At 46.9% G+C, this 27,442-nt stretch overlaps 1 protein-coding gene across 2 annotated transcripts in view; it reads right to left on the reverse strand.

Moving 5' to 3' along the window:
* TAL1 (TAL bHLH transcription factor 1, erythroid differentiation factor) overlaps positions 1-21,052 on the reverse strand; it is a 28,914-nt gene extending 7,862 nt beyond the window's left edge. The window contains exons 1-3 of one of the 2 annotated variants that reach the window (XM_072997598.2): positions 20,915-21,052; positions 13,132-13,791; positions 11,572-11,663 (exon numbers count right to left, since the gene is read on the reverse strand). In XM_072997598.2, coding sequence (XP_072853699.2) covers positions 11,572-11,663; positions 13,132-13,790 — 751 coding nt within the window. In that variant the 5' untranslated portion in view covers position 13,791; positions 20,915-21,052. Of the gene's footprint in view, positions 1-2,047; positions 2,168-11,571; positions 11,664-13,131; positions 14,453-20,914 lie in introns of those variants that run through there. The other variant, XM_072997597.2, reaches the window with a different exon arrangement.
* Positions 21,053-27,442: the final 6,390 nt, after the last annotated feature.

Here is a 27,442-nt window from a genome sequence, read left to right on the forward strand (position 1 = left end):
AACCACCCTCCCCACACTGCTTCATCATAAGTACACAATTAAACCTTTGCCCGCACATTATCTTAAACCAGATATTTTTTCATCATTTCTGGAGCAATTTCCATGGCTTTGTGTATACCTTATATATTTATCTTTAAAACAACGCAACTGATTGTCACTTGAGTGGGGGGTATCCAAAGGCGTTTCAGTGACTGCACTTCAGAAATAAGACACCTTTATTCCTACACAACTGTAAAACTTTCATTTCAAACTTGAAAATACTGGATTAGATCTGAAAGTGTTCATGCACTCAGAAAGGCTCTTCCACACATACAGGGCATCCTTACCCAAGGGTCACTATCCCCTACCTTCCTTTGCCTATATCACTAAGGTATTTCATCCCATGCAATTCTATGTAGGTATCTGAACCCTAACTGCAGATGTTTTATTTATTTATTTATTTATTTATTTATTTATTTATTTATTTATTTATTTATTTATTTATTTATTTATTTATTTATTTATTTATTTATTTATTTATTTATTTATTTATTTTATATCCCGCCTATCTAGTCAATAGAATGAGGTTGAGGAAACTACAGTGAAGACAAGGGGCAAGGAAAATTCTATTGGGTCAATTTGTATAACATGCTTCTGCCTCTCTGGATCCAATCCATTCTAGGACTTCAGAGCAAGCTATTCTATTCCTAGGTAGACAGATGTCCACCCATCTCCAAGGACACAATTTAATTTTACTAATAATACTTATTGTTAAGAGATTCTGAGTCAGGACCAGAATCCATTGGTCTTACCAGTCATCTGTTTAGGCTAGTGTTTCGGAACTCTCAGCAAAAAAAAAAAACTTTGCAGAGTTGGAATACAATGTTTGCCCATGTTCATGTTTTTTATAGCATTTGGATTTAAATTTGGATTGCTCACTCTTCATCCTTCTCATGTGTTTGTGTATCTCTGTTGCAGATGTTTACACCTTGTGTAAACAGCACAGATGAGACAGGACTGATATAAATAACAAGTCAACAGTGAGGATGATACAATACAGATTGTACACTGTATCAGTATGTTGACTGTACCTTACGGGCTCTCTTGTTGTCCCTTTAAATCTAGTGAACTGTAAGGGCACAAACTGGAAGTCTCCAGTTCACGCTACAGCTCAGTCTTGAAATTCACTACAATGTCTTTTTTAAAGTTACTGTTCTTTCAAGTTCAGCCTCATACTCTAATATCAGAGTAACTGTTGTGGCCCACTTTAAAAGGCTTATACAAAACTGTATAAAAAACTCTAAAAATGCTTAGAGTATTAAGAGAAAGCTCAACGTAAATACTAAGGCCAGTATCTCATTCAATTTGCGGCATGAGTAACTGCAGAGACAGAAGCAGTTGCAGAAACAGAGAGGGGTCCAGTTGCCTCCATGCTTGCATGGTAGGCAGGCAACAGCTGGACCTCTTCATGATGCCACGGCGGCTTCCATGTTTGTATGTATGATAAATTGAACAGGGCATCAGCCTAAGTATTGTCACATTTCTATATACTGTATTCAAAAACTTATATGTTGTGAAAAGAAAGCATAGACAACAAAGGATTATGAGCTATTATCTGGACTACAAATCTCATTGCTATTCATTATATCTGATCGGGCAATATGATGTTCAGGATACATGTACACTGTGAGTGTCAGAATTCTCCTGTACCTGAGGCCCTGGGAGAGAACCAAACAGCAATTCTGTTCTTTGTAAACTATGGAATGTCGTCTTCTGTCAGAAACCACTACCACATGTATCAGGGGGCACTGGTTCATTGTCTTATTACATGTGCAAACAGAAGGGCTTTCCACTAGTTCTGATCCTGGCTGTTATTCCCAAATCATTTCTAGCAAATTTGTACATATCTTCAGAGAAGCTGAGATGCATATGTGGAGGTCTTGAAGACTGCACTGCTTGGTTGAACTCACAAAAGAATAAAGACCCTGAGCTCTGACACTCTGTCCCACACTAGCTCGCCCACCCTAAAAAATCAAAGCAGGAAGTTGATCGTGTGGGATACGCCCACCTGATCCTAACAGATGATCTTGCTCAATGCTCCAGAGGAAGGTGAAAAAGCCTCGGTGTCTGCCATTGTGCCGTGGGGGAAATTTCCTTCCCGATGCCAACCCAGGCGACCAGTTCAACCCTGTGCATAAGAGCAAGAATCACCATATGTTAAAACAGAAAGCCAAAGCAAATTTTAATCTCCTTTCTTTTCCCTAAGCAACATTATCCCATATTCTGCATGAATTATGAAAATGCAGGTAAGTTCTACAGACAAGTGACTTAATTGGCATCAATTAATTTCATATGGAATCAGCACTTTTTAATCCCTGGCAGAGGTAGCACAGGATAATTAGGGTGCATGGATAATTATATATTTAGGATCTCTTAGGGCCAAGAGGAGTGCACTTATGCATTGGAAGTGAAGAGTTCCATAAAATAAAAATGAAGTTGCAGATACTTTTCAAAAAAGTAATTCCTTAAACTTCCCAAAGTACAAATCAAGGAGGACTCAAAATGCACTTCTGGATACCTTTCCTTGCAATCAGGAAGTCTCAGTTCCAGATGCATGAGAAAGGCCAATGATAAGGCTGGAGCTAGATTTTTAGGGAGCCCTTATCAAAATGTTATTTTGATAATAACATTACCTGCAGCCTTACCTGGAGACACTGGCTGATGACTATGAGCCACCATTTTCAATTTTATTCAAGTGTTCGAAAAGGTGAATTATATCAATTGGTAAGCAAGATTCTTGTTCTGTCCCTTGCATTCCTGCATCCATCACGCAAGCCACGGGACAAGAGATTTTCCAAACCAAAGCACACTCTGTAACCATGGAAGCTCTTCACACAACTTTAAATACTAGAAAATCAGGATAGTACATTGCATGGAGAACCTCTAGGCACACAAGACATATTTCAATCCACACAGCCACCCTAGCACAACATTCTGGGACCCTATCAAGCTGGACCTCCACAGGCTACATGGAGGACACTGTAGTAAATTCAAAAGGGTGATTCACAGATCTGTGTGTCAGGTGCCAAAGAATGTCAAGTGCTGATGTTGGGCCTGGACAGAGGAGAATTAAGGCTTTGAAAAAAAAAATTCTTCATACACTCACAGATTACCTGCTATGTTGTCAGCCTAACAGCCAGTTCCTTCATGAAGATCCTCATCAACACACATGGCTAACAGTTATTTTGAACCCTATAAATAGTTGTTTCCTCCTTCACCATCATCCACATAACAGGTGTTGTTATGTAGCTTCTGCAAAAATAATTTTATTGGGGTATACCCCTGAAGAGTCTTCAGAAGATGGATTTTGGCCCAGAGGCTTCCAGGCGAGGCTTTTCTCCTGAGTTCCTCGAACCTCAAACATAGGACTTTTACATGGGGTCTAAGCAATGTTCCTTCTGTTTGCAGAAAATTTATTTCCCTCCCTCCCCCATCATCCTGACAGCTCCCAGGATTGGCCATAATGGCTGCGGGATGCTGGGAATTGGTGTCCAAAAGGTAACTTTCCTGAACTCTGATCAGTTGTAACCTTCCTTTATTTTCCTACCCCTTCCATCTGTCTTTTTACCAGAGAAAAAGAAACAAAATAAAAGCAAATTACAGAGAAAAAGATGGAATTGTTGCATAGCATGTGTGATTGGTACTACCAGAATCCTTTCATTTGGAGGTGACCTTAACAATGTGCTAAAAAAGGTAAAGGTTCCCTTACTTAAGTCAGTTGTGTTCGACTCTAGGGGGCGGTGCTCATCCCCGTTTCCAAGCCGTGGAGCCAGCGTTTGTCCGAAGACAGTTTCCGTTGTCACGTGGCCAGCGCGACTTAGATTCAGAACACTGTTTACCTTCCCATCGAGATGGTACCTATTTATCTACTTGCATTTGCATGCTTTCGAACAGCTAGGTTGGTGAGGAGCTGGGACAAAGCGACAGGAGCTCACTCCGTCGCGTGGATTTGATCTTACAACTGCTGGTCTTCTGACCCTGCAGCACACAAAGGCTTCTGCGGTTTAGCCCGCAGTGCCACCACGTCCCTTTTAACAATGTGCTAAGGAGCAATTAAATCTGGGAAGGAGGGGCAGCAAGGACTAATGGGCAGACACTTTGCCGTACTGACACTAATGATGGCAAGGCTATGCATACCCCTCAAAGACTATTTAAAAATGCAGACAAGGTCTCTCTTATGCATGCTTTTTAAGGCACACGAGCCTTACTTGACCATTTAATGCCAAAGCAGACCCACAAAAGACTTTGCTATTACAACAGCAATAGTCCATAGTTCCTTCCATTAAAATGTTCAAGCTGAGATGGTATTTTCACTGCCCACAGAGATGTAAGCTAACATTAAATAAAGCTTGAGCATTCAACTGTAAAAACCCTTCATCCTCATCTTAAAACTGCAGATCCTCCAAGACACACAAATACAAATGTATATTAATACAGTTAATACAAAAACAAAACTTTCTTTTTAAAAAGCTATTGCTACATCTGAGTTGATTTGCTATCCTAGATCTTCTACCCCCCCCCCTTTCTGGACAGCTAATCTGAACCCTATGAAATGTAAGTTTTTCTCACAAAACAGAGGCATTGCCAAAATGGTTGAGGTTTTGTTCTGTTCTGTTTTAAGGACTGTAGAGTTGGTAGATTCAGAATAACAGTTTATCAAACCCTCTGAAACAAGACATGGTCACTGATTCTGAGGGTTGGCTCTACCATTAACAAGAAGAGACAGTTCCCTGGGTCCACAAGGGTTAAGGATAGTGCTGGGTTGCTGGCAGCAAGCTGCTGCTGGACACAGCTATGTAGTCCACATATGTAGGCTCTCCTGCCTACTTGGAATGAATGTTGTGCCGGTTATGCTAAGCTAAACTAATCAGGTACAATGGAGGGAGCTGTTCTGTTGCCAGCAACTAAAAGTGAAATCCGACTGTTTCTGTATATGGGTTATTTATAGATCTGTTTTATTCATTTATATCCTACGTTTCTCCAAAAACACAGAGCTCACAATAAAAATGAATGCAATTAAAACACAAAGCAAGTTCAACTATTGAAACAAAATGACATTTAAAGTGGGATTTAAAACACATAAGTAAATAAAGTACATCACTCACCCACCCCTGTTTGTGAAAGGACAACAGTAAGAGGGCAAGCCTTAGTTAGACTGGAAGCATCCAGATACTGAAGGCAATCCTATATTTGTCCATCATACGTGCCTCCAATGAAACAGGGAGAAGCATGCTATCTTTTGCCTCTGACAATAAAATAATTTAGGCCAGGCTTGTTCCTATTTTAATTTCTCCACATCCTCTACTCCTGGTTAGCCTGCCACAGAATTCCATGAGTAAACAGGCACGCTGCTGAGAGATTGTTGTTAGGCTGTTTCTTTTCTTCTTCTTTTCCTTTTTTTTCTTCTGCCCAAATCCATTTTTTTCTGTTTCTAAATGAAGAATTTACTTCCTGTAAAATAGCTAAACTGAGCCTGTCATACTTTGAATGTATCATGACAAGGCAAGACTCATTGGAGAAGGCAATCATATTACTGAAGACAGTAGGAAATGAGGAAGACCTATCATGACATGGATTGAGTCAATGAAGGAAGCTGCGGTCTTTAGCTTGCCAGATCTGAGTAGTGCTTTTAATGACAAGACCTTTCGAATGCTTTTCAGTGACAAAGTTGTTATAAGTCAGAAATAACTTAATGGCAAACGTATAACAAAAATGCAAAATCCTCCCTCCTATTTGTTACTATAGAAGTAAGGATAGGTCAGTAGCCAGGATCCAGTGACATCTCAGACTGCATCTTCTATATTTTGGCAGTGTTTGGTATGGATCGCTGGTACAATTTAAGTCACCTTTAAGTTCACAAATGTGATGGAATTTGAGCTCAAACACAAAATCAACATTTCATTGGACTCTGCCACAAAGGCCACAAAATTATACCCCAGGCTTTCCTAACTTGTTACCCTTCAAAAATTTTGGACTGCATTATCATTGATCATAGCCAGCACTGCCATAGATCTTGCTGGCTGAGGATGATGGCAGCTGTAGTAAAAAATATTTGCAAGCCCCTGGGTTAGGAAGGTTGTTCTACCCTAATACACCTGGAACAATTCCAACAATTTACCAATTGATCAGATCACTTGTGGTAATACTTCTCATTTCGGCCTTTGATGCCACCAAGTAAAATCTATTAAATCAAATAGACAGAAAATAGACTGTAGTTACTTTGGATTTTAGAAGCTGTTTTTTAGTTGTTTGCTCTCTTGGTTGTGCCATGTTTGTTTTGTTCATTCCTTTTCATTCTGTTCATTTTTATTAACTGTTCCCTCACGAGGACCCAAGGTGGCCTTTTCATTCACTGAGCACAGGAATACTAAACAATCCAGAATAAAATTCATTTCAAGAGCTCAAAATGCTTGCCAAAAAGTGATTTCATGACTTTTATGTATTACTTTTCTAGCAGTTTTTCTAATGATTAAATGATTGTTGGAAAAAGGAATAATTTATCTTTAAAAATTCCCTACCCTTCCTTTCTCATTTTAATTTGTAGTTCTCTCACCACACATGAACATTAGAAGCTCAGCCTGCTCAGGTATGCAGATGGAAACTAAAACAATCTATAATATTCTATGACTGTGAAATGCTGGGTGCAACCCTTCAGACCATCATATTTGATCCCTTGCTCTATTAAGGTGATAGCAAAGGATGTCCATTCACACAATATCTTCCCTAACACTGCCCACCCATCCCCACGACATTCTTTGGTGCCTCATGGAATACTAATTTTTCTATCACATCACAGTAATCAGGAAACAAAATCTCGGGGAACACCTTCAGTCCTCTTGTGCAGGTCCCAAGGTGCAAAATCTTTATCTAAGGCATTCCCAGCACAGCTGCAAACCACCAGAAAGGAAACCAAACTAAACCAAAGCAAAGCCTTCTTCAGGAAGACTAAAACATTTCACAACCTTCATCTCAACCGGATATTTTGCCCTTCTGCGTCCTCCTGAAATCAGCCCATCCCTGTGGTTCCTTGGACATAGGCCTTTTGTAAAGCAAAAGAGTGCGGAGCTTCCATTTAAAATCAAGCCACCCTAAAATATTTTGCACAGTTGTAACTCAGCACCTCACGTCAATATATTGACTCTGAGAAAAATCCATTCCCTATTTACCAAGCTACTATAAAGATTGAACCTGTGTTCAAAGGGACCAGAGAAGCCAAGGTGGAGGGTGGCAAATGGCATCATCCTCCCTTTTAAACCAAGGATCCATGTGCTCTGACCCTGCAAGCTCAAACTCTAGTACCCTCTCTGCCTGCATGTACACAATTGTTACGTTTTGCAGAACCTAATGGATGCCTAAGCAGCAATGTTTAAATGTTCAGAATGCTTCACATACTTTACTTCCATCTTCTTTGAAGGCCCCTGTAATTTAGAAGACTATTATTATCAATTCTGTATTTATAGGCTAACAGACCTAAGCTTAACCAAAAGCCGCATGATGAGTACACTTCATTAAACATAAGATTGGAGACAACCTGGGTTACCAGAGGACTTTACATTTTTAGAAATAGAGGCCAGATATTATAACTTGTCTCAGAATCCTGGAGACCTGGATAGCAGAAGTTTATGGTGCATGCACTGGGGGTGAGGTGGGAGTGGAATCTGCAAAATGATGGGTTAAAATACTCTGCCAAATCATACCAGCATGGGCAGGACATTGGGGGAGTGGACTGTCCTTATTTTGTCCCACACAATCCTTCAGTTTATTTATTGATTTATTCTACCACCACCACCACCACTGATCTAGGGCTCTAGGCTGGCAGGGTTTGTGGAATTCTCGACCCTCCTTAGCAAATAAAAATTTTAGATCCCAGTGGCCTAGGGATTTCCGATTGTGCTCCTTTCTGGCTCTGCAAAACAGGCACAATTACCAAGATCACTGTTGGCAGTAAAGCTGCAGAGCTTTCTACGGGTTGGCCGTACCATTTGCCAAAATGGTCACTGAAGTGGTTGCGTCAGGCAGTGGGTGCTTGGAGATGTTGAGAGGGAAAGAACAGCAGCCTCTGGCTTTAATCTAGGGCTTTCTTGCAGGAGCTGAGTTGCACATATGGAGCATCACTACTTACCCCATCAGGGCTGGCCTGCTAAATTAACTCACAGATGGTTGAGATTCAAATGCTAGTTCATCTGGCTCCTATACAAACAACCGGGAGATGCATATTCTTGTCCCTCACTTCAGAGAGCAAGGTCTCTTGGGTCAGTCACATTCCCCATTCACATCAGGCAAGGAGACAGCTGTCCACAGACAAAGGGCTGGACATGTAGTATTGAAGTGAATGCAAAAACTCAATCCTGCAGGAGTGTACTCATATTAGAGGGTACACATGGACCTTTGGGTGGAGAGGCAATGTTTTTAAAGACAACAGTAAGATCCTGGCTTTACCAGAAAAGTGATCCACAGTGTTTTTGGTACCACAAATGCATTCATGCTCAAAAAGTTTTGCTTCTGTAAACATGAGAGGGAGGAAAACCCCAGGGAGTCACAACCCATTGCATTGACATTTGCCCAGGTTTTGAAAGACGCATGTCTCCTTTCCTCGCCTTCTCAACATAGGCTGCTCTATGCAGCTACACTACAGTGTGATCTGTGAATGCCTTGAAAGACATAAGCTTTTTGCTAAAGTGTTGAAGATAACATTGCAAGAACTGATCTTAATATGGGGACCTCCTCCATTTAAGAGTTGTCCGAACACACATACACACCCTTGCCAAGTTATATTACGAAGGCGATGGAAGAAATCTGAACAGTGCCCTTAGAAATGCAGAAGTCAGACATCTGGCCTAGAACCTTGGTGCACAGGCAAACCTAACTATGCTGCCATCTACCTACTGCACTTCTCCATTTCTTTGGGTCAAGGAACTGGTCACACAACAGACAACAGGCAAAAAAAGGGGAAAACTGCTAGATGACTGCACACGTGGTCTTCCCACTATGATTTTGGCCTTAACTTTTCTCTTCTGTTGTTTTGTTTTCATTTTTAAAACATTCATTTTTAAAAACACACACACACACAAAAAAAACTCGGCACATATGGAAGAATACCGAGAACATACACACATCACTGGCTATTTCTATTGCTTTGAGAGATGTTACCACTTCTGACCATACTTCTTAAGAGGCAACCTCACACTATGAAACGGTCCTGACCACTATATGGCATTCAGCCAGTTCATTTTTCTACACTAATTAAGCTACCATGGTTCCAAAAGCCCCGTTTATCCACACTAGTTCTAGAACAAACGAGGGAGGATGAAAGGATGCACCTAATCATTCCTAGAGTTGAAACCAAGGATGCTAATTGAAGTTACAGTATTGTTTCACATCAACAGAAGCTGCTCCTCCTTGCTTAGGCCTTGATGACTTCGGACCCAGTCCACACAACCTGTGACTTACCAAGCCAAGGGCAGCCCATGCGTTATACATTACAACCTACTCCAAGAAGGGGAATGATAAACTCCCTGCATTTTTCTACCTGCCTGAGGCAACAAGGAAAAGAAGCACTGCCCCGCCCCCCCCCAAATTATCCATCTTAGTGGGTCACAATTAAACAGGACTGATTTAAATAAAGTCCAGGCAGCTGTTCCTTTAGGATCTGAAATTAACATCTTCTAATGTATGCAAACCAAGCTAAACATAGCTCACCAGTTATGTGCATGTCAAATGCCTCAAACAATGTGTAAAGAAGCCTACCTCTCTCTTCATAGGAGTCTTTAAGTCATCTCATTGCCTGTATCTATGTATGTGTATATGTAGGCATGTATGAACTTGGACCCATTCCATTCCATTTCTCTCTTCTTCTTTTTTAACCAGATCCCCCACAATCCCCTATCCTGATTGAAGGTTCAGAGATTTCAGGCTCAAATCTTTTCCAAGCTCTATTCTATCCCAATGGTCTGGAGCTTAGCAAAATTAACAGCAACAGATCCAATGCAACACAGAATGTCTTCAGATTAAAACTTCGGCATCCTCTCCCTCTTTTCTTGCACCGATTCATAACTCAACTACAAAGGCAAGTCTGTGTAAGTGTTGTTTATTTATCAGGGCTGCCACTGATTCTCAATGCCACATCTCCCCAGCACTTCATGTCAGTGATCAAAATCACAGTATAATCAAAATAAGCAAGCATCTGTCATTCAGTTTCATTGTCACTGGTTTCCATAACTTGCAGAGCAGCACTTGAGAACAACAGAGTACACTGCTGAGGAGTTGCAGGTACAGTTGCCAGACTGTCCCCTGAAGATCAGCACCATCACCACCACCCCCTTTCATCTTTAAATCTATTATGAAATTAAGAGGTGAGATGCCCCTAGCTTTTCCATCTCCCAAATCGAAATCCACCAATCATATTCTTATGTACACTTGAGTTCTCAGTGACAGCTACCTGGTTAAAGGAGGCACAGAATCCAAAGAGAGACACCGATCACTATCTGCTCCACTGCCATCATGTCTCCTCCTGCTTCTGCTCTCTGCACAAGACCTGAAGACCTGCTCATTACCACAAGGGAAGGAAAGAGGGATGACATGACTGAGAGTAAATGGGAAGGAGAAACTAAGGCTACCTCATCCCCCCATTTCAGAAGCAGATTTCAATATAAAGGGAGAGCTTGGCAGCCGCAAGTGGAAAGCTTAAATCTGTGCCTCCCTACCCCAAACCATGGTTGCCAGGTAAGTTCTTCTGCAGTTCTTTTGTTGCTTGTTTGTTTCTTAAGATCCGTCTTCTGCATGGGCACTATGTACTGCAATAACTAAAGTCTCAACACCAGCACTGAAAGAGTTTCAAAATATTAAGCAAACATTTCCTTCACCCTCCTTTTGAATGTTTTTTTTTCTTCCATTCCTAAATATATTCCTTATCCTCTTTGTCACGGTCTCCACCACCATTTTTTTTTTCATCTGAATCATACCACATGCCAAAAGAGGAATCATTCTCCAAATGTGTATCTTGATGTTGATAAACTGGCACCGCTCACAGGCAATAAAGAGGTCCAGAACAACCCCAAAGTTTGTGGAAGAAGGATAAAACCATATAGAACAAAATCTAAAAGGATTTTTAAAGCCCTAAGACCAATTCAGGGAGATCTAAACACTTATAGCAGACACACAGAGTCCTGTTGAAAAGACTCAGTATCCCAGAAGAGAGCAAGGCTGATCTCCTGAACAACCCAAACTGCAACATTTTATTGCAGGTTCAATTGTAGTCCATAATCTGCTTTAAAGAGCTTTCCCATCTTGGAAATAAATCACATTTCCAAGGGAGTAGCCATGTTAGAATGAGAAGAATTCTGGCACCTTGAGGACTAACAAGTGTTATTTAGTATGAGTTTTGTCACAAGCTACAGTTCATGACAGTCATGACAAAACAAAACCAGAAGCTTGTTAGTCTTTAAAGGGCCACGGACAGCATCTACTGTACAGATGCTCCATAGACATCCTATCCAGGGAGGAGGAGGGGGAGAGAAAAAAAAGATTTCTCACCATCTGAGAGCTCTACTTCATAGGGGGATGGTCTTCTTTTCACTCGGTTGTTGTTGTACATTGAGAAGTTGTCGGGCTCTCCAAAAAACCCACTGCAAAGCAAGAGGCAGAAAACACGAAGTGAGGGAAAGCCCAGACAGACCAGCTCAGCATACCTGCACTACAGCCAATGAGAAGACATAACGATGTCCCTTTCGTTGCCAATTCGCATAGGGGTATGTTTGACTGCATGGGTGTGCATTCTGCCTGTGCAGTATGAGCTAAAACACATACACACTGTGTGCACCCACATTATAAATGCCTGTCACATATGCACATGCAGGCACAAAGAGACCTTAGGCTGCACTTCTAAGCGAATTAATTTGGATATAAATTCCACTGAAATCCACTCTTCTTTGAAAGAAACAGCTTTAAGATTCACATGTATTACTCGCCTGCCTTTAGCACTGTTTGGGTGTTTCTAAAAGAAGAATTAAGGTACAATTTGTAGCACTTTTTTTAAAAAAAAAGCCTATGGGGTGCTTACCCAGCTTAAAGTATTTGGCACCAAGAAATTGTGGTCAAAGCATCTGCTAACCTGGAAAAAAGGCAGCGTGGCTGTTCTTTTACAGAGCTTTCGCTCATCCTCCAAACTGCATTGCATTTCTGCAGGCAGTTTAAAAAAAAACCTCTCAGCCATTACTCAAATAATGGTAGCAACACAACGGGAGCAATACATGTTAAACACCCAGTATAATCGCTGAAACAAAACATTTTCGCTCTGTTCTGATCTATTTCATCAATGTCTTCACCTAGATTAGTGGAAAAATTGGGGGGATGGGAGAGGAGAGAGAGGGAAAAGGAGAGAGAAAGAGAGATAATCTAGAAAACAATACCGGTATTTTGGTCAATTGTTGTGCCATTTGCTATTACCATATCTACTATTAGTAACATTTCTGTATTTCATTCGGCAGAGTGCTTTACAATGATGCTAAGTATCCTTTCAGAATGGGTAACATTTTAAAATGTGGTTCCATAAATGCTGCATTTCAGAAAATGTATTTTATATGAAGACATCGGCAAAATGAAGGGTAATTTTGGCACTTTTTAACCTCAGTTTGCTGCCGTTACTTTTGGGAGAGAAAGAATAATTGTTTCCTGACATTCCGATGGGCACAAAGAAGGGAAGGCGCTTTGCCGGGCAGGCCCATCGGGCGAAATCTGGCCCGTTGAACGCAGCCCCAAATTGGGGGGGGGGGGGGACACACGTCTAGACGTTTGGAAGGCAAAGAAAAAAGAAAGGGAAATCGCCCGTGGGGTAGGACTAGGAGGGCACAGGAAGGAAGGGCAAAAGATCGGAGAAGGGACCAAAGGAAGCAAGACAAGCAGCGGAATAAAACGAAAGCGGGTTGAAGACAAGCGAAAAGCTCCCAGAAAGGCGCGGAGAAGGGACAAGCTGCAGGCTCTGCCCGAGAACCAGGCCGCCGGGCAATGCTAGGAGAAACCCCCCCCCTCCCGGCCCCGCAAGACGTGGGAGCGGAGGCGGCAGAGCCCGAGGCGGCTTCTCGCGGCGGAACGGACCTGCTGGCGGCGCCGAGCTGGGGCCCGAGGCCGTAGAGCATGGCTCTGGCGGGGGGCGGCTGGAGCGGGAGGGCGGGCGCGGCCGTGGGGCTGAGCTGCACCATGCGGGGGTCGCTGCTGCCGCCGCCGCCGCCGCCGCCGCCGCCGCTGGGGATCCCGGTGCCGCCGGCGGGGGGCGTGCCGGCGCTGGTGCCCGTGGCGGGGGCGAGGGCGAGGGCGAGGGCGGCCACCGGCTCGGCGCGCTGCGCTCGGGTGGTGCCGCCGCCAATGCTGCTGCCGCTGCTGCCGCTGCTGTTGGCGCCGTCGCGGTCTCGCTGGCTCTGGCTGGCCCCGGCCAGCGGGTCGCGGGCTTTTATAGGGCGTCCTCCGCGCACCAGCTCGATCACGGGCACCGGCGCGGCGGGGGGCCCCGGGCCGGGGGAGGGGGGCGGCCGCCCCGTCTCCTTGGCAACCCCATTGAGCAACGCCGGCTCCCCCGGGAGGGCCATCCCCCCGCGACGCCGATCGACGCCCCCGTCAACGGGGCCGCCGCCGCCGCCGGTGCTGGTGCTGCCGGAGCCCAAGCCCAAATCCGGCTCGCCGACGCCCTCGGCTCCGGCTCCAGCTCCGGGCGCGGCATGATCCCGCGGCGGGTCACTCGGGGACCTCTCCATCAGCATCCTGGGGAGAAAGAGGGAGAGGAGGGCGGTCAAGGAGGGGCGCGCCGGGGGCGGGGGGCGGCGAGGAGGGAAGATCGGGCGGGTAGAGAGGAAGAAGGCGGAGGATGCAAAGCCGGGGGGGGTGGTGGAGAGAGAGAGAGAGAGAGAGAGAGAGAGAGAGAGAGAGAGAGAAACGAGGGAGAGAAAGAAAGAAAGGGAGAGCGCGCGGAGGGAATGAAAAGAGGAAGGAGCGAGGAAAGGAAAGGGAGGGGAGGGAGGGAAGGGGAGAACCCCGGGAAAGGCAGGAGGGGGTGGCAGGAGGGAGAGAGAAGGCTAAACAGAGAGGAGAAGGAAGGGGGGCAATAAACAAGATGTCAAGAAAGTTGCCGTTGAAAAGCCGTGCGGATTGGGTGGGGGGAGAAAGAGCCCCAGAAAAGGAAGAGGGGATGCCTTCCGACGTTGCCCGTTTGCCCTTGCGGCAAGGCCCGGAGAACCAGCTCTCGCCTCGGCTCCCGCCTACGTTTGCGGGCCTGCGAGGGCGGCCGCGGTCGTCGTCGGTGGCCCTTTGGCTCCAGGGCGGACCCGGGCTGGAGGAGGCGGGGGCGACGAGCCGGTCGGGAGGGGGGGAAGCGCGGGGCCTTCCTGGAGCGGCCCCGGCGCGCCGCAGAGATAGGGTTTGCGCGCGGCTCTTTCCGCCCGGCGTCCCTCTCGGCTCCTCGAAGCCCCCCCCTTTGCCCGCGCCTGCGACCCCCGAGGGCTGAACAATCCGCCCCCCCCCCCGGTGTAGCACGAGGTGCAACTTGGGCGCCAAGCGCGTTCCCTAACGGCGTTGCTAGGGGAGGCGAGGCGAGTCCAGGCTGGGGGCGGAAGACCAGCTTGGCCCAAGTAGGGTTTTTTTTTTTTAAAAAAAAAAGCTAACTTTGGTGGCTTGCGTGTGGCCGAGAGAACGAGGACGCGTAATAAACCCTGAGCCACCTTGTCCCACGGGGAAGTTTTCCATCCACGATTAGTGCTGGGATCCTGTCACAACGGGACGGGGCGGGGGCCGAGGGAGAGAATGAAGGGCAACTGGCCTCTTGAAACAGCTGTATCGCCAATTTCATCTTTCCTCTTCAGTCTCTTTCACCATGGCAGGGAAAGGATGAGGGGCGGGGGGCGGGAAGCCGTCGCATGGACACTCACGTACCCCTAGAACATCCCTGAGGGGGCCTCCCTTTGTAGGTTGGCTTTGCCTGGAATGGCCAGGAGTTGGGCTTCAACGCCTCAGGGAAGTTGACCTTCCCGCCCGGCCCACACTTGCCTTGCGCCTTGCCAGTTGCGCCCCATCACCTGCCTCCAAAGCTCCTCCGAGTCTCGAGCGATCCGCAAGCAGAAAACGTGGCCTCAGACTTTTCTTCTCTCCATTTTTAAAATCTGGCGTCAGTTGCAGGCAAGCCAGGTCACGAGCCATTAAACCAGCTTAAATTAATGCTTAAATCCAAATACTTCCTCCGGACCGGGCCTTCCGCGCAGCACAACGGTGACCAGCAAGCTACCTCCAGAGGTACATTTTGCGTGTGCGCCTGTGGAAATACATCTGTATGGCAGGCAGGGAGTGAGAGATCACATAGATATTTATTTAGTTTTTTTTTTTTCAAAGGCACTGCGCTGTGCTCATCCACATAACTTTAGAGGTCTTTTAGAGGCTCAGACTGAGGAGAAATAATTGGCTTTCTTTCTTTTTTTTTTCTTTTAATCCAAAAACAGCAACCTGTGGGGTAACTGCCTTGCGACGTCTAATCCCAAATCCAGTTTCCCCAGTCCCCCCGCCTTTCAATATGCTTTTCGCTCTCCGGGGACTGCCCTCCTAAACAAGCAATAAGTTAATGGGACTCCCTTCCGAATCAGGGCCGGCTTGCGCACGAGATATGCTGCCTACGCGGTGGCGGATTCCTTCAGCGAGGCCCACTGAGCTGCTGAATGGGATTTATTTTCTCGTTAAAAATACGTTTAGGATGTGCAGCCTTAACAGGCTTCTGTGGTAAAAAGCGCGCGCACGAGCCTCGAGAAAAAGGGGCGTCGAAAACCAATTTATGCTGGGGGTTGATTGGCGACGAGGCCGAATGAAGCCCATATTTTAAATCGCTTAAGTGCAGCCCAATTATTTCCATTCGGCTTTCCCGGCTGAGCTGCGGGTAGTTAATTTCACGCCTCAGGTGTAAATCCAGGCAGCGGCCCACTCCTCGGTGCCGCAAAATGGATGCTCAGCCCGGTGGCCGATGAACGCAAGCGCACGACCTTCGGCGCCCAGGCAGGGCCGGCTTCGCTGCCCGCAACGGAGGCGGCGGGATTGCCCTGGGCGTGGGCCTGGAGGGGACCCACGCTTTGGGGGCACACGGGCTAAAAGGGCGGTGTCGGTCGATCTGTGATCCAGAGAGCTGCCGCCCTCGCCCTGAAAGAGACAGGAAGAGAAGCCGCTTCGAGTCTGGACGGGAGGCACGCCTGTGGAGGACCCCCCCCCCTCCGTTGCGGGCAGCCTCACGCACCACGTCGCTTAGCCGCCTTGGAGAGCTGAGACGCCCTTCTGAACTCCTTAGGGACGTGCAGATGTCAGGCACAAAGGTTGCGATCCTTGACACCACTTATTATTTACCGGGGGGAAAAGTCTCCTTAAACTAAGGGAAGGGACGTTTCTTAGTACCCTGAGAGCAGCTGCTTGGAAAGGTGCAACTAATCGCCTTCAAGCGCGCGCAAGAAGTTGCCTTGGATTTCAGGGGCGAGGAGACAGATCTCATTGATCCGCCGTAGACTTGCAAAGATAGAGGGGATCCCAAGGGTCCTGGAGTCCAACCCCCTGTCTGGCGATTGATGAGCGCGCGCACACACACAAACACACACACACACACGTTATTTTGTTCCTCTGCGGTGGCACCGAGAAAAAGGGTCGATCTCGGAACTATGGCTCATCGCCCGGCCTGCTCCACACCTTTCCCAAAGTTAGCAGAGGACAAGTTCAGGCAGCAGGCACGGCCTCCTCCTGGACCTTCCCGGTACCGCTTGGATTCGGTTTCAGCCTAGTTTAATGGGTTGGTCAACCGACCTCGCCGGGCCCCGACCCTCTGTGATCCCGAAAAAGTTTCGCCCTTGTTTGCCTCAAAGAGACAAGTCGAACTCAGGAGCGGGAACGGGGCAAAGCCTTCCTTTGTAAGTCCCGCTTTGGAGCAAAGAGAGGTTTATTTCACCTTAACTTTCTCTCATCTCCGGGAAACCACGTTTCTGCCGGGCAGCCTTGGGCTGGGTGGAGGACTTCGAGCGCAAGGCCCGCCGCCTAAAAATAGAAAATGGCTCCGTCTCTGGCCAGTCAAGAGCCGGCCCACCACGCACCCGGCGCAGCCACTTTATGCCGCCGCCCCCCCTCCCCTTTTAATCGGACTTTCCGCTCTTGTGCTGGGAGGTGCCCTTCGCATCTGTCAGATTTCGGCCGCAACGTCTCCCGGCTGCCCAGGAAGCCTCGCTCCTCGTCGAGGCTGCCTCTTCTCCTCCCACCTCCATCAGAAGCCGCCGTCGAGGCCAAGCGGCTTTGATTCGGGCCGGTTTATTGGAGTGCAAAAAGGGAGGGTCCGATATTTCAACAAAAACGAGGAATGTCGGCTGGGGAAGGGAGTTGAGGGCAAAAGAAGTGTGAGGGGGAGACCTTGAAACCTGCCACGGTTCAAAAAATTACTGGAGGGCTGGTCAGGTCCGTCGGGCAGAAGGCGACTTGTCTCGGCTTTCTCAAAAAAAGAGCAAGGGCAAGTCAAGTCCCATCGGAAGCGTGTGTTGTTCTCCGAAGCAAGCCTTGTTTGGATGGAGTCGGCTTTCACGCAGGCACACTGGTTTTAGCTGCCAGAACCTGGACTTTGCCGGCTTATTTACGGTGTTTTTCTGGGCCCCGCCTGTCCTCTAGGGAAGCACTGGGGTCCAGCACTAGGGAAAAGAGGGAGATGCTTGCAGGAGGGGGAGGACGTGCCCCCGCCCGCCCGCCCGCCTGCCTGCCCGCCTCCCCATCTGACGTCGTCAAGGACTGCGGGGGGGGGAGTTACAATCTCCCACATACAAGCTCGTCTCACCAATAGGAGAGGGGACGCCGGGCGATAAGGCTTCTTCCCTCCCCTTAAATCATCATTCCCCCCCCCCGTTGTCATTTGGGGGTTAGAAAAACGTGCAGATTTGGGATCGCTGTCCTAGTGTCTTTAAAATACACCATCCCATTTTTAGGGCAATTTACTATTTTTTCGTTTTGTTGCCCGTTTTGGTTTGGTTTGGTTCAAATCGAATCGAGCCTTTCCTTTTCTTCGCCCGATGCTTCCTTCTCGCCATATTGGCAGTGGCGAGAGTGAAGGACGAGCAAAGGAGGCGAGGCTTTATCCTCGAAACAATTGGGTCTACCCGTGAAACAAGGCTTGGAGCTTTTGAGGAGCCTCGGATCCCTCCACGGGACTCCTGGAGAAGCCCGCCTTACACATCTTGCAAACAGAACCCCCCCAAACAGACTAAGTGGGAGAAACACCACGTCGTTCTGCCCCCCCGGCCTCATTCAAAGGCAGTCGGAAAAAAACCGATGGAGATATTCGGAATCTAGGTCTGTGCATCATACATATAGGATGTTGTTTTCACTATTAAGGGAGAGCTTTGCCACAAAATCAGGCGACGGCCAGGGCAAACACATGCAAGGAGGTAGATGGGTAGGGTAATGCCAAAGGTTGTAGAACCTCCATGTTCAGAGGCACTGTAGCTCCGAAAATCGGATGTACTAATAAGACGGAGCAGCTCTCTTGCCTCGTTTTTTTGATGCTTACATTTAAAGGCTTTTAAAAAGGTGGCTTTAGGAGACCTATAATGATATTATTAAACTATAATTACCATGGCATAAAATGCCATTTTAAATTTTAACAGTAGTACTATATATTCAGGAACGAAATAAATTTAAAACCGAGCACCGCCAAGTGTTTATTTGTATATAGATGTAAATAAAACAAGGAGACATTCGGACTGTGGCTGGCCACAGAAAGGGAGTACGGATCGAGATGATCCTTTGAGACTGATATTCTTAAATGTATTCTTAAACGTGGCTTACCGCGAAGTTGCCACTGACGCAAAGCACACACGTTCATTTTCATTACCAGGACCGTGGACTGAGGCCAGATTTAGTCGTATTTAGAGCAGACCTATTGAAACCAGCGGCGCTTTTGTGAGTCCGGATCCAGTCTTGAGATCTACCTTCTATATTTCCGCCCCAAAATAACCTGTTTTCACTTCTAATTTATAAACGCACGGACGCCTAGGAAGACAGAGATACTGGTTTATAAAACGCTGATATGAATATTTGATACTAACATTAATTAGCTGCTGTGTAACATAAGACAGGAAGCTTCCTAATTTAGAAGACGTTATTTATCTGTTTTTACAAAAAAAAAAAAAAAAAAAAAAAAACCCACACCTCACAGCTGAGAATTAGAAGGGTGCTGGACCAGAACGTATTGACTAAAATAAGCTATGTTTGAAAAAAATGTTTCATTTTAGGTGCATTATTTATGCTTATTTGTCCTCTAATTTAAAAGTAAAGACTTTCTGGCCTGTTCCTCTGTGTTCCAGCCACCCACAGAAATACCATCTGAAGTGACAATCCGACTGTTCCAAGGAGCAGAAAAGCCAAGCTCAATGTGCAGAATCAAAACACACTATAAAAAAAAGGCGCGAAGGTGGCCTGGTGAGGGAGGAGGACAAACTCACAGCAATATAACCGATATTTTGTATTCCGACCGGACTTGTCTTCCCCACTGCTTTGGTGTCTCGAATCCATCCGTCCCTTTCCAGTGGCCGAACAGTAAGCAGGTCCTCTCCTGGATATCGCCCTCCGCCGAACCGAAGTTCTGACCTTCCTGGGAGCTGCCACCTGCCCTTCTTTCTCTTGGAATATAAACCCAAGGACCTGCTGGATTTCCCGGGCCCAGGGACCGCTCACAGCTTTGCATTTTCTGATCTGGATTTCCGAAATTGTTTTCCCATCCCTCTGCCGCGAAGACTCAGCGGCTCGCAGTTCTCAGCCTTCACTTCACTCCCAACCCGGCAAATCGAATTAACGGAGAAAGGACGAGATGGCTAGAGATGAGAAAAGAATCCTTGTCCTGGACAAGGAACGTGTGAATCCTCCCTTGCCCGATTTTCTCCCCTTCGCCTGGCTCTGATGGCCGTTCAGGAAGTCCCGTTCCTGGCTTCCTTTGTTTTCCAGTCTGGAAGCCTTTACAGGAATCCTGGACAAGTCTACCGAGCCGCCCGTCCCTCTGGATCAAGGGGAATTTATCCTCGGTTAATGGCTTTAGGACTGTAACCTAAATATAATTTTATTGGGATACTTTCTCTCCCGCTCTCAATTTATTTCTGCAGCTACTGCTTGTCAGCTGAGCTCTCGGTGAGGGCCCCAGCGCCCCCCAAGATCTCCCTTACGGCAAACCCAGATCCGGACTCAAAAGCGCACCAAGAACGGTTCCCCGTACGGATCACTGCATCCTTAGCTAGCGCTTCTCTTACATGATGTAGGAGGACATTAGTAGCGTTTCCCAGGTGAAAGCCACGTTCGTTGCAAACAAGCAAGCAAGCAAATGCACACATGCAAAAAACGACATACACTATAGTAATTTGATGTATCTTCACCGCCTACCGCCCTATATTTTTAGTTAGTGTGAGACAATGTATGGACCGTGTTCGTTATTTGGGAAGAGGGTGGACGCCAAACAAAGGCGCACATCCAAGGAAGGAAGGAAGGAAGGAAGGAAGGAAGGAAGGAAGGAAGGAAGGAAGGAAAGAAAGAAAGAAAGAAAGAAAGAAAGAAAGAAAGAAAGAAAGAAAGAAAGAAAGAAAGAAAGAAAGAAAGAAAGAAAGAAAGAAAGAAAGAAAGAAAGAAAGAAAGAAAGAAAGAAAGAAAGAAAGAGTACATTTCGGGAAGCACGCGGGTACCATATAACTACGACCGATTTTAGCGCGTGTTCCTCCCTTACAGTTTGTTTATGCGATATTATAACATCCGGGATCAGGGCTCACGAAACGAAAGCCAGAAAAAGCGGGGTGGGTGGGAGACGCGGGTGGGTGGGATCGAGCTGGCAAAAATCTCCTTTCTCTTTACTCACCATTTCCTTTTCACTGGTAAAAATATCTGGAGCCATTTTGTGGCCTATTCATGGCGGCTGTGTGTGTGTGTGTGTGTTTTCTTTCTCTTTCCCTCTCTCTCTTTTTTAAAAAATTCTGCCTCGCTTTTATTGTAAAAAGGAAGAGAGAGAGAGCGAGAGCGCTGGGTGGCTTCGCAGAGCCGGGATCTCATTCCCACATCACGTCCAGTTTCCTATTTAGTATGGAGAGCGGAACACTGGAGCAATGTGGCCAGGAGAGATAAGGCGCTCGCAGTGGCCCGCCTGCCCTGATAAGCCCCTAAACCCATTATTTATGAAATGATTCATTATTATTTGGCAATTTTATCGAAGGAAAGCGGAAAATTATTGCGGGGATATGCAGAGACAGAAACTTCGGAATGCATGCCTTATGGCTTTTTAGACATGTGTGTGTGTATTTTGCCCGCTCAGACGCGCTTTTAAAAAGAGACCGGGAAGAGGGGGAGGGGAGGGAATCGAATATTCACCAGGACTGCCCACATTTGAATGAGGAACCTTTATTTTAGCTTTCTTGGAGGTTATTATCCTTTCCTCGCCTCCGCCGCGTCTCTCCCCCTCTCCGCTGAAATATGGAACACCTACTAGGCTCTTAATTAGATTTAATGAGCCAAAATAAAATGGATCGAAATTGGAACGAGGAGAGAAGAGTGTGTGTTCCCATTAAACAATTTAAGGCCAGCGGACTGCCTGGTGTAATTTAGTAAACAAAACTGATATTTAAAATCCCCCGCCTCACAAGAAAACATTACTCATGGTAGGCATACACTGGTGAGATCGGCTGCTTTAATCTGATATGCGATGGAGCGCAGGGGAGCCAAATCAGGAAACGGCGAGCGGCGTCGCCAGAGTAATTTTAGGAATAGGGAACGCTTATCAGCATACAAATCATGATCGAAGTTATTATTATTATTATTATTATTATTATTATTATTATTATTATTATTATTATTATTATTATTATTGGGAAATACAGGTTTTTGTTTTTAGTTTTAACATTTTCACGGCATGAGGATGGGCTAATTACTGATGTGAAGGTGTGAATGGGCAGTTAATAAGTCGTGGCGACGAGACACAAAGAAACAAGGTCAAGCACAGTGCAGGGGCCAGAGAGACAGGCACTGACCTGTGTGCGTGTGTTGTGGGGCCGGCGGGCGAGGGGGGCGGTCTCTGGCAACAGGGAGCATCAGATCAAAGGCAGAGGGGCAGCCGAAGTGCTGGTGCCGGGGAGGGGGGGGCAACACAACTTCCACCCGGAAACCAAACCCACGCGTTTGGTTTTTAACTTCGCGTCTTTCCGGAAAGCGGCCAGAGAGGGGCTATCTATGTACAGTACTAAATTCTGTCCTTTGAAAAGACGACTATTTAGAAGGGAAAAATCCGGATAAGACCGCATGGTCGTGGAAACAATACAAATGCAGGGGAAAGTGATCACCTTTAAGTTGTCCAGAAACAACGGCTGCAATCCAGCAATAAGCTGGAACTAGAGTAGGCCCATTGTATCAACTAAGGAGGAGTTGACTCGCCCAATCCCCACCGATTCAGTGGGTCTAATTCCACTTGCCACCTCCTGCTGGGGTTGCAGCCACCGTGCCCGACGCTTTCCATGCCGTCTTAGAGGCAGGCGAGGGCCGCAAGCTTTTTGCTGCCGCTGAGTCAGGCCGTTCGTGTCTCCGGCCCCGTGTTGTTATTAACTGTACCTGGCAGCAGCGCTCCAGGGGACCAGGCGGATCCTTCCTCCCCCCCCCCCGTAGCCTCATCTGGAGTTTCCCTGTGACATCGCATCTAAATACTAACCGAGCTGATCAAGTAGCTATTGCTGAAGTCGCGCGCGCGTTTTATAGGCCGCCTTTCTCTCAATAAGGGACCCTTTCATCCATCTGCTGGCCAAGTTTTCACTTGGCTTAGCTTCCCAAACCAGAGGAGATCAGTGCGATCAGGGTGGGAGGTGGTCCAGGAAGAGGACTGGGTTGTAATCTGTTCGGAACCAGAAGTAATTACTTCGCAGAGTTAGAAGGGAACGCGTTGGCCTAAATTGGGGTGGGCGCACATCGTTCCAGGGGAGCACCCGAGAAGGCGCCTGCACCCCCCAGACCATTTCAGGCCATTCCAGATTCATTGCTGCCTCTTTCCCGGTTCTCTGCGGCTAGTTCGGAGGAATCCCTTGAAAGAGTGCGGGAAGGCTCCGCAGATACAGTGTCGCGGTCGCTATGAAAGGACGCTGGGGGTGTCTTGAGCTTTGAAATTATTTAGGACCACCTCACGCTCTTCTTCTTTTCAGCCGTTTTGAAACCTGTCCTGCGATTTCCTCACTCCTTTCCCAAAACAGAAGTGTTTGGAATCAGTCCAGATATTGAAAACAGAACAAAAATAGCAAACAGAAAGAAAAACCAAACGCTACCCAAAAGGACGATTATGTTGTGAAGCCGTCCTTTGGGGCTGCTGGCCTCTTTGAGTTAATCGAGGAAGGCAGGGGGCTGATGCAGCTAAAGAGAAACCCTCATCGGAAGCGGCTACTGACGCAGGCTTTTTTGGTCCATGTCCGCCTGGTCTGGAGGCCGAGCTCAGTCCCGTATCCCTGGAGGCCGCCGTTGCTCCGTGGCAGAGCGTTTGGCATTCAGCTGGCAGCATTCCTATCCCGCCCGTCTCAGTCATATCCCATCCACTCTTCTCCAGGGAACTCAAGGTGGCACGGATGGTTTCTTCCCCACCATACCGCACCCCCTTGACTGGGTCCTCCTAACAGTCCTGGGCGGTGGGCTACGCTGAAAGACGGCTCAAGGTGGCCCCATGGACGTCGTGGGTGACTGGCGCCTGGGATAAGGGGCCTCCCTCTCCCCTGCCCTGCCGATGTCTCGGACTACAATTCCTACCAGGCCCTCAGTGAGAGTCTGCTAGCCGGGTACTCGTCCGTTCTGGGGGAAGCCAAGAATTGGGAGGACTGCTCCTGAGGCCACATTCAGACGAATTGGTTTGAAACGGACCACTTTACCAAGGGCCAGTACAACGCCTCGGGCTTTGGTCTGGTTACTGCCCTTCTCCTTTCTCAATCAGAGAGGGTCTTCCTGGTTTCCAACCCCTTTCCAGGTCTTAGACCGGATGATCTGAAATTTGATCACCGGCCATGTCAAAAGCAGACTGCGCCACCCGCTCTACTTTTATCCTTCTAATCGCTAGCTTTGTCAGCTTTCCTGGTTCAAGAGCGGAGGAGCAATTAGCTATAGAGACAATGCACCCGGATTTAAATTCCAGCATCGCTGGTGTCGCACCCAGTCCCACTGTTGGAAAGAGGCATTTGGTCAGGGAGACCTGCTTGGCTTCAGCAAAATTGCCTTATGTCTCAAGCACTTGCAGGACACCTGTAGTTCTAGATACGGACTGGGCAATGCCTTGATGATTTTTTTCCTTTCAACCCAAGGCCATATTGCGGTGGTTTTTTAAAAACCATTTTGTAATGCATTTACAAACTGTTTAAAAAACAGGTATGCAAAAGCCCTAAAACTAAGGTGTTTGAAGACCAGACTTTCCCATCCCAGTTCTTTCCCGTTAACTGGGAGATCCTCCAGTAGTGATGCAACACAGCCCGAGGGCCCGAGGTTGAGGATGCCTGTTCCAGATTTTATCTCTGGTTGAACCCTCAGTAAACTCCGGTTTTACAGTAGTGTCTAGATTTGCTCCAGAATCTCACACTGTCATTCTCCAGAGCTCGGGAGCAGGGCTCAGAAACCGTGAGTTTGAAGGAGTTTCTAGGAACCCGTTGAAGTCAGTGGGTTTTTTTCCCCCCATCTACAATATAAATGGGTTGAGGATCAGGAAGACATACATACTCCGATCCCGAAGTTAAATTTGATACGATTACAAACTGAAATCGCTCCTTCTAGCTACAAATAAAGGGGCTCCAGTGCTCTCGGAAAGTACTGTACCTCCTCTCTCTGGGCTTTTAACGGAAATACAAACGCAGACAAACGCAGAATCCCAGGGCCGTATTAAAATCATTTTGAAACTGGGTGTCCGAAGGAAAGAGACTGGCACGCAAAGGGAAGAGGGGCAAAGCACAAGAGGAAAGAGGAAAGCAAAGGATCAAATGGACAGAGAAGAAAAGCACAGGGCTGCGTGATGCGGTGAGACACAAACAGATGAGCCGATTAGGCCTAATTCCTGTTGACCAGGTTGAGTTGAGGGTTTCCCGAATCGCTGCAGTTTAAACAGCCCCATTTCTAAGCGCCTTAAGATCTAAAGGAGACCCGCGTGCGTGCGTGCGTGCCCTTCCTCCACCAGTACATCACGACGCTGCTGGTGGTGGTTGGGGGAAGCTGGGAGGATCGCCGCAAGAGCCGTCACGACCGCCGCCGTCCCCGTGCTTTAAGGGCACATCCAGGAAACACGAGCGCCGCTTCCTCTAGCCTGCAGAGACAGGAAGCAGGAAAGGACGAGCCAGGCTGCGCCAGGGGGAGGGGGGGCAAATTAAGGACTGGGAATGTCCTCGTTTGACGGTTGGGGGGGGGGAATATCTGACGTTTTAGCCAGAGGCCAGGCTCTCGTATAATCTTGTATGTTATTGCTCCCAGCATGTGCAGAGTGCCTCGATTTCCTTGCCACTGACAAGCGGCGGGGACCTTTGACGATTCCTGGATTCTCTTTGCACTTCGTCGTGAACTGATTGACTAGCGGTTTGAACGCAGACGGCACCCTTAAGAGAAAACGAACCCGGATCCGTCTACACTGAAGTCAAATCATATACAATATACCAATTCTGATCAGTGATTATAAGCTTACTTCATCAGTCAGTACTTAAAAGCACGTCTCAGTTAAATTAAGAGAAAGCAGATCACTAAGGACTTCAGATCTGATAGCACCACCCAACAGCCCCCCTACAATCACCGGGTAGACAGTGCGGATAGGAAGGAAGCTTACAGTGAGCGCTATTATATGGAGAGCCGGGAAGAGAAACCAGCGTGGTAGGACAGGTAATTAAGAACAGAAAAATGACTTGCGATTTGGACAAAAAAAGGGAAAGGATATCCCATCTTCTCAGTTATACTCAGTTTTCTCCTAGACAAAAAATGTTACTGTGCATTTTTCCAAAAGCAGAAGGAAGAATAGCAATACTACAGCAGGAGATCCAAAAAATATATAAAGAAAAAAAGGGGGGGTACTGCTCAGCTGTCAGGGAACTAATTTTTATATGCCATGGTGATCATTTGAATTAGTGACCTTAATATCAGGCCACAGCTTTATTCAGTCAATCCACCTCATATCCTGTCTTCCTCTTTTCCTGATGCCCATGGCCAAGTGGAGATATGAATCAAGATCCCCTGGGTCTTAGTCTGACACACTATCCAGTACACAACATGGGCTCTAATTTGATCTAACACCCACATATTTGTCTTTCTGGTGGTTCATAGTATCCATAAAGCTCTCCTTCTATATGACATTTCAAATGTTATAGTACAGATAGAACCATGATTACAGAGGAATCTTTTACTTCATTTCTGGTGAGGGAAAGGGACCATCCGCACAGCAGCCTGCTATCTTCATTGCAAAGCTACTCTGCTGCAGAGGCTAGGATTGCAGATTGCTTTTCCTTCTTCCCACTGACAAGAAAAGGGGGTAACTAATTACATCAGGCCCACAACTGGATTACTGTTGGTTATTCTTAAAGATGTTAAGAGGGATTGAGAGATTTTCAGACACAGCAGATTGCAGGCATCTATGATTTGCTTTGCTGCATTGCCTGTGGATATTTCCACTTGTGTACCTTGGGGGCATCTAGTGGCATAAGTGTGGAGTTACCAGTGAATCTCTGTCTCACAGTTTATGGCTCCTTGGTCAAACTCTGTATGCATGGAAGTACTCCCCCAAGTTCTCTTTGGGAAAACTGAGTAAAGACCATTCTGGTGCCATCATAAAACCTGAATAGATCAGCATACACAGAAAATGTGAGAGAAGCCCAGTTATTGTCAACTGAAGCAGAGATATTTTGATGAGGAACTTGCAATGCATACATATTTCTGTGCAAATTTGTACTGTTTTTTTTTTCTTAGCTTGTGTTGGTGTGTGTGTGTTATGCCACTTGTTTGTCAAGGGCAGTTTTGGCCAGGGGTGGGAAGATGTGTGGGAAGGTGAAGCAGATGTAAAGCACTACCTTTTATTTTTGTGAACTTAGCAGCTGCTGATATGGGTCCCAAGATGCCTGCTTCTGCAGAGGCCGGGAAGATGACGAAGGAGAAGGTTATCCTAGAGATGAAGAAGATCATCAGAAAGTACGACGGGAGGCACGCTAATCATGGACATCGCTAGGGAGTATGGGAGGAATCCATCCACCATCATGAAGATGAGGGAGAAGATCCTTGCCACAGATGCAGCCAATGGAGTCACCAGGATCGTGAAGAACCGTCCAGCTGTTCTGGAGGAGGTGGAGAAGTTGCTGCTCATCTGGATGCAGGAGAAGCAGCGTTCAGGGGACACAGTGACTGAGGTGGTCATTTGCGA

Source organism: Pogona vitticeps, chromosome 4 (genome assembly GCF_051106095.1).
Source record: "Pogona vitticeps strain Pit_001003342236 chromosome 4, PviZW2.1, whole genome shotgun sequence".
Classification (NCBI taxonomy): domain Eukaryota; kingdom Metazoa; phylum Chordata; class Lepidosauria; order Squamata; family Agamidae; genus Pogona; species Pogona vitticeps.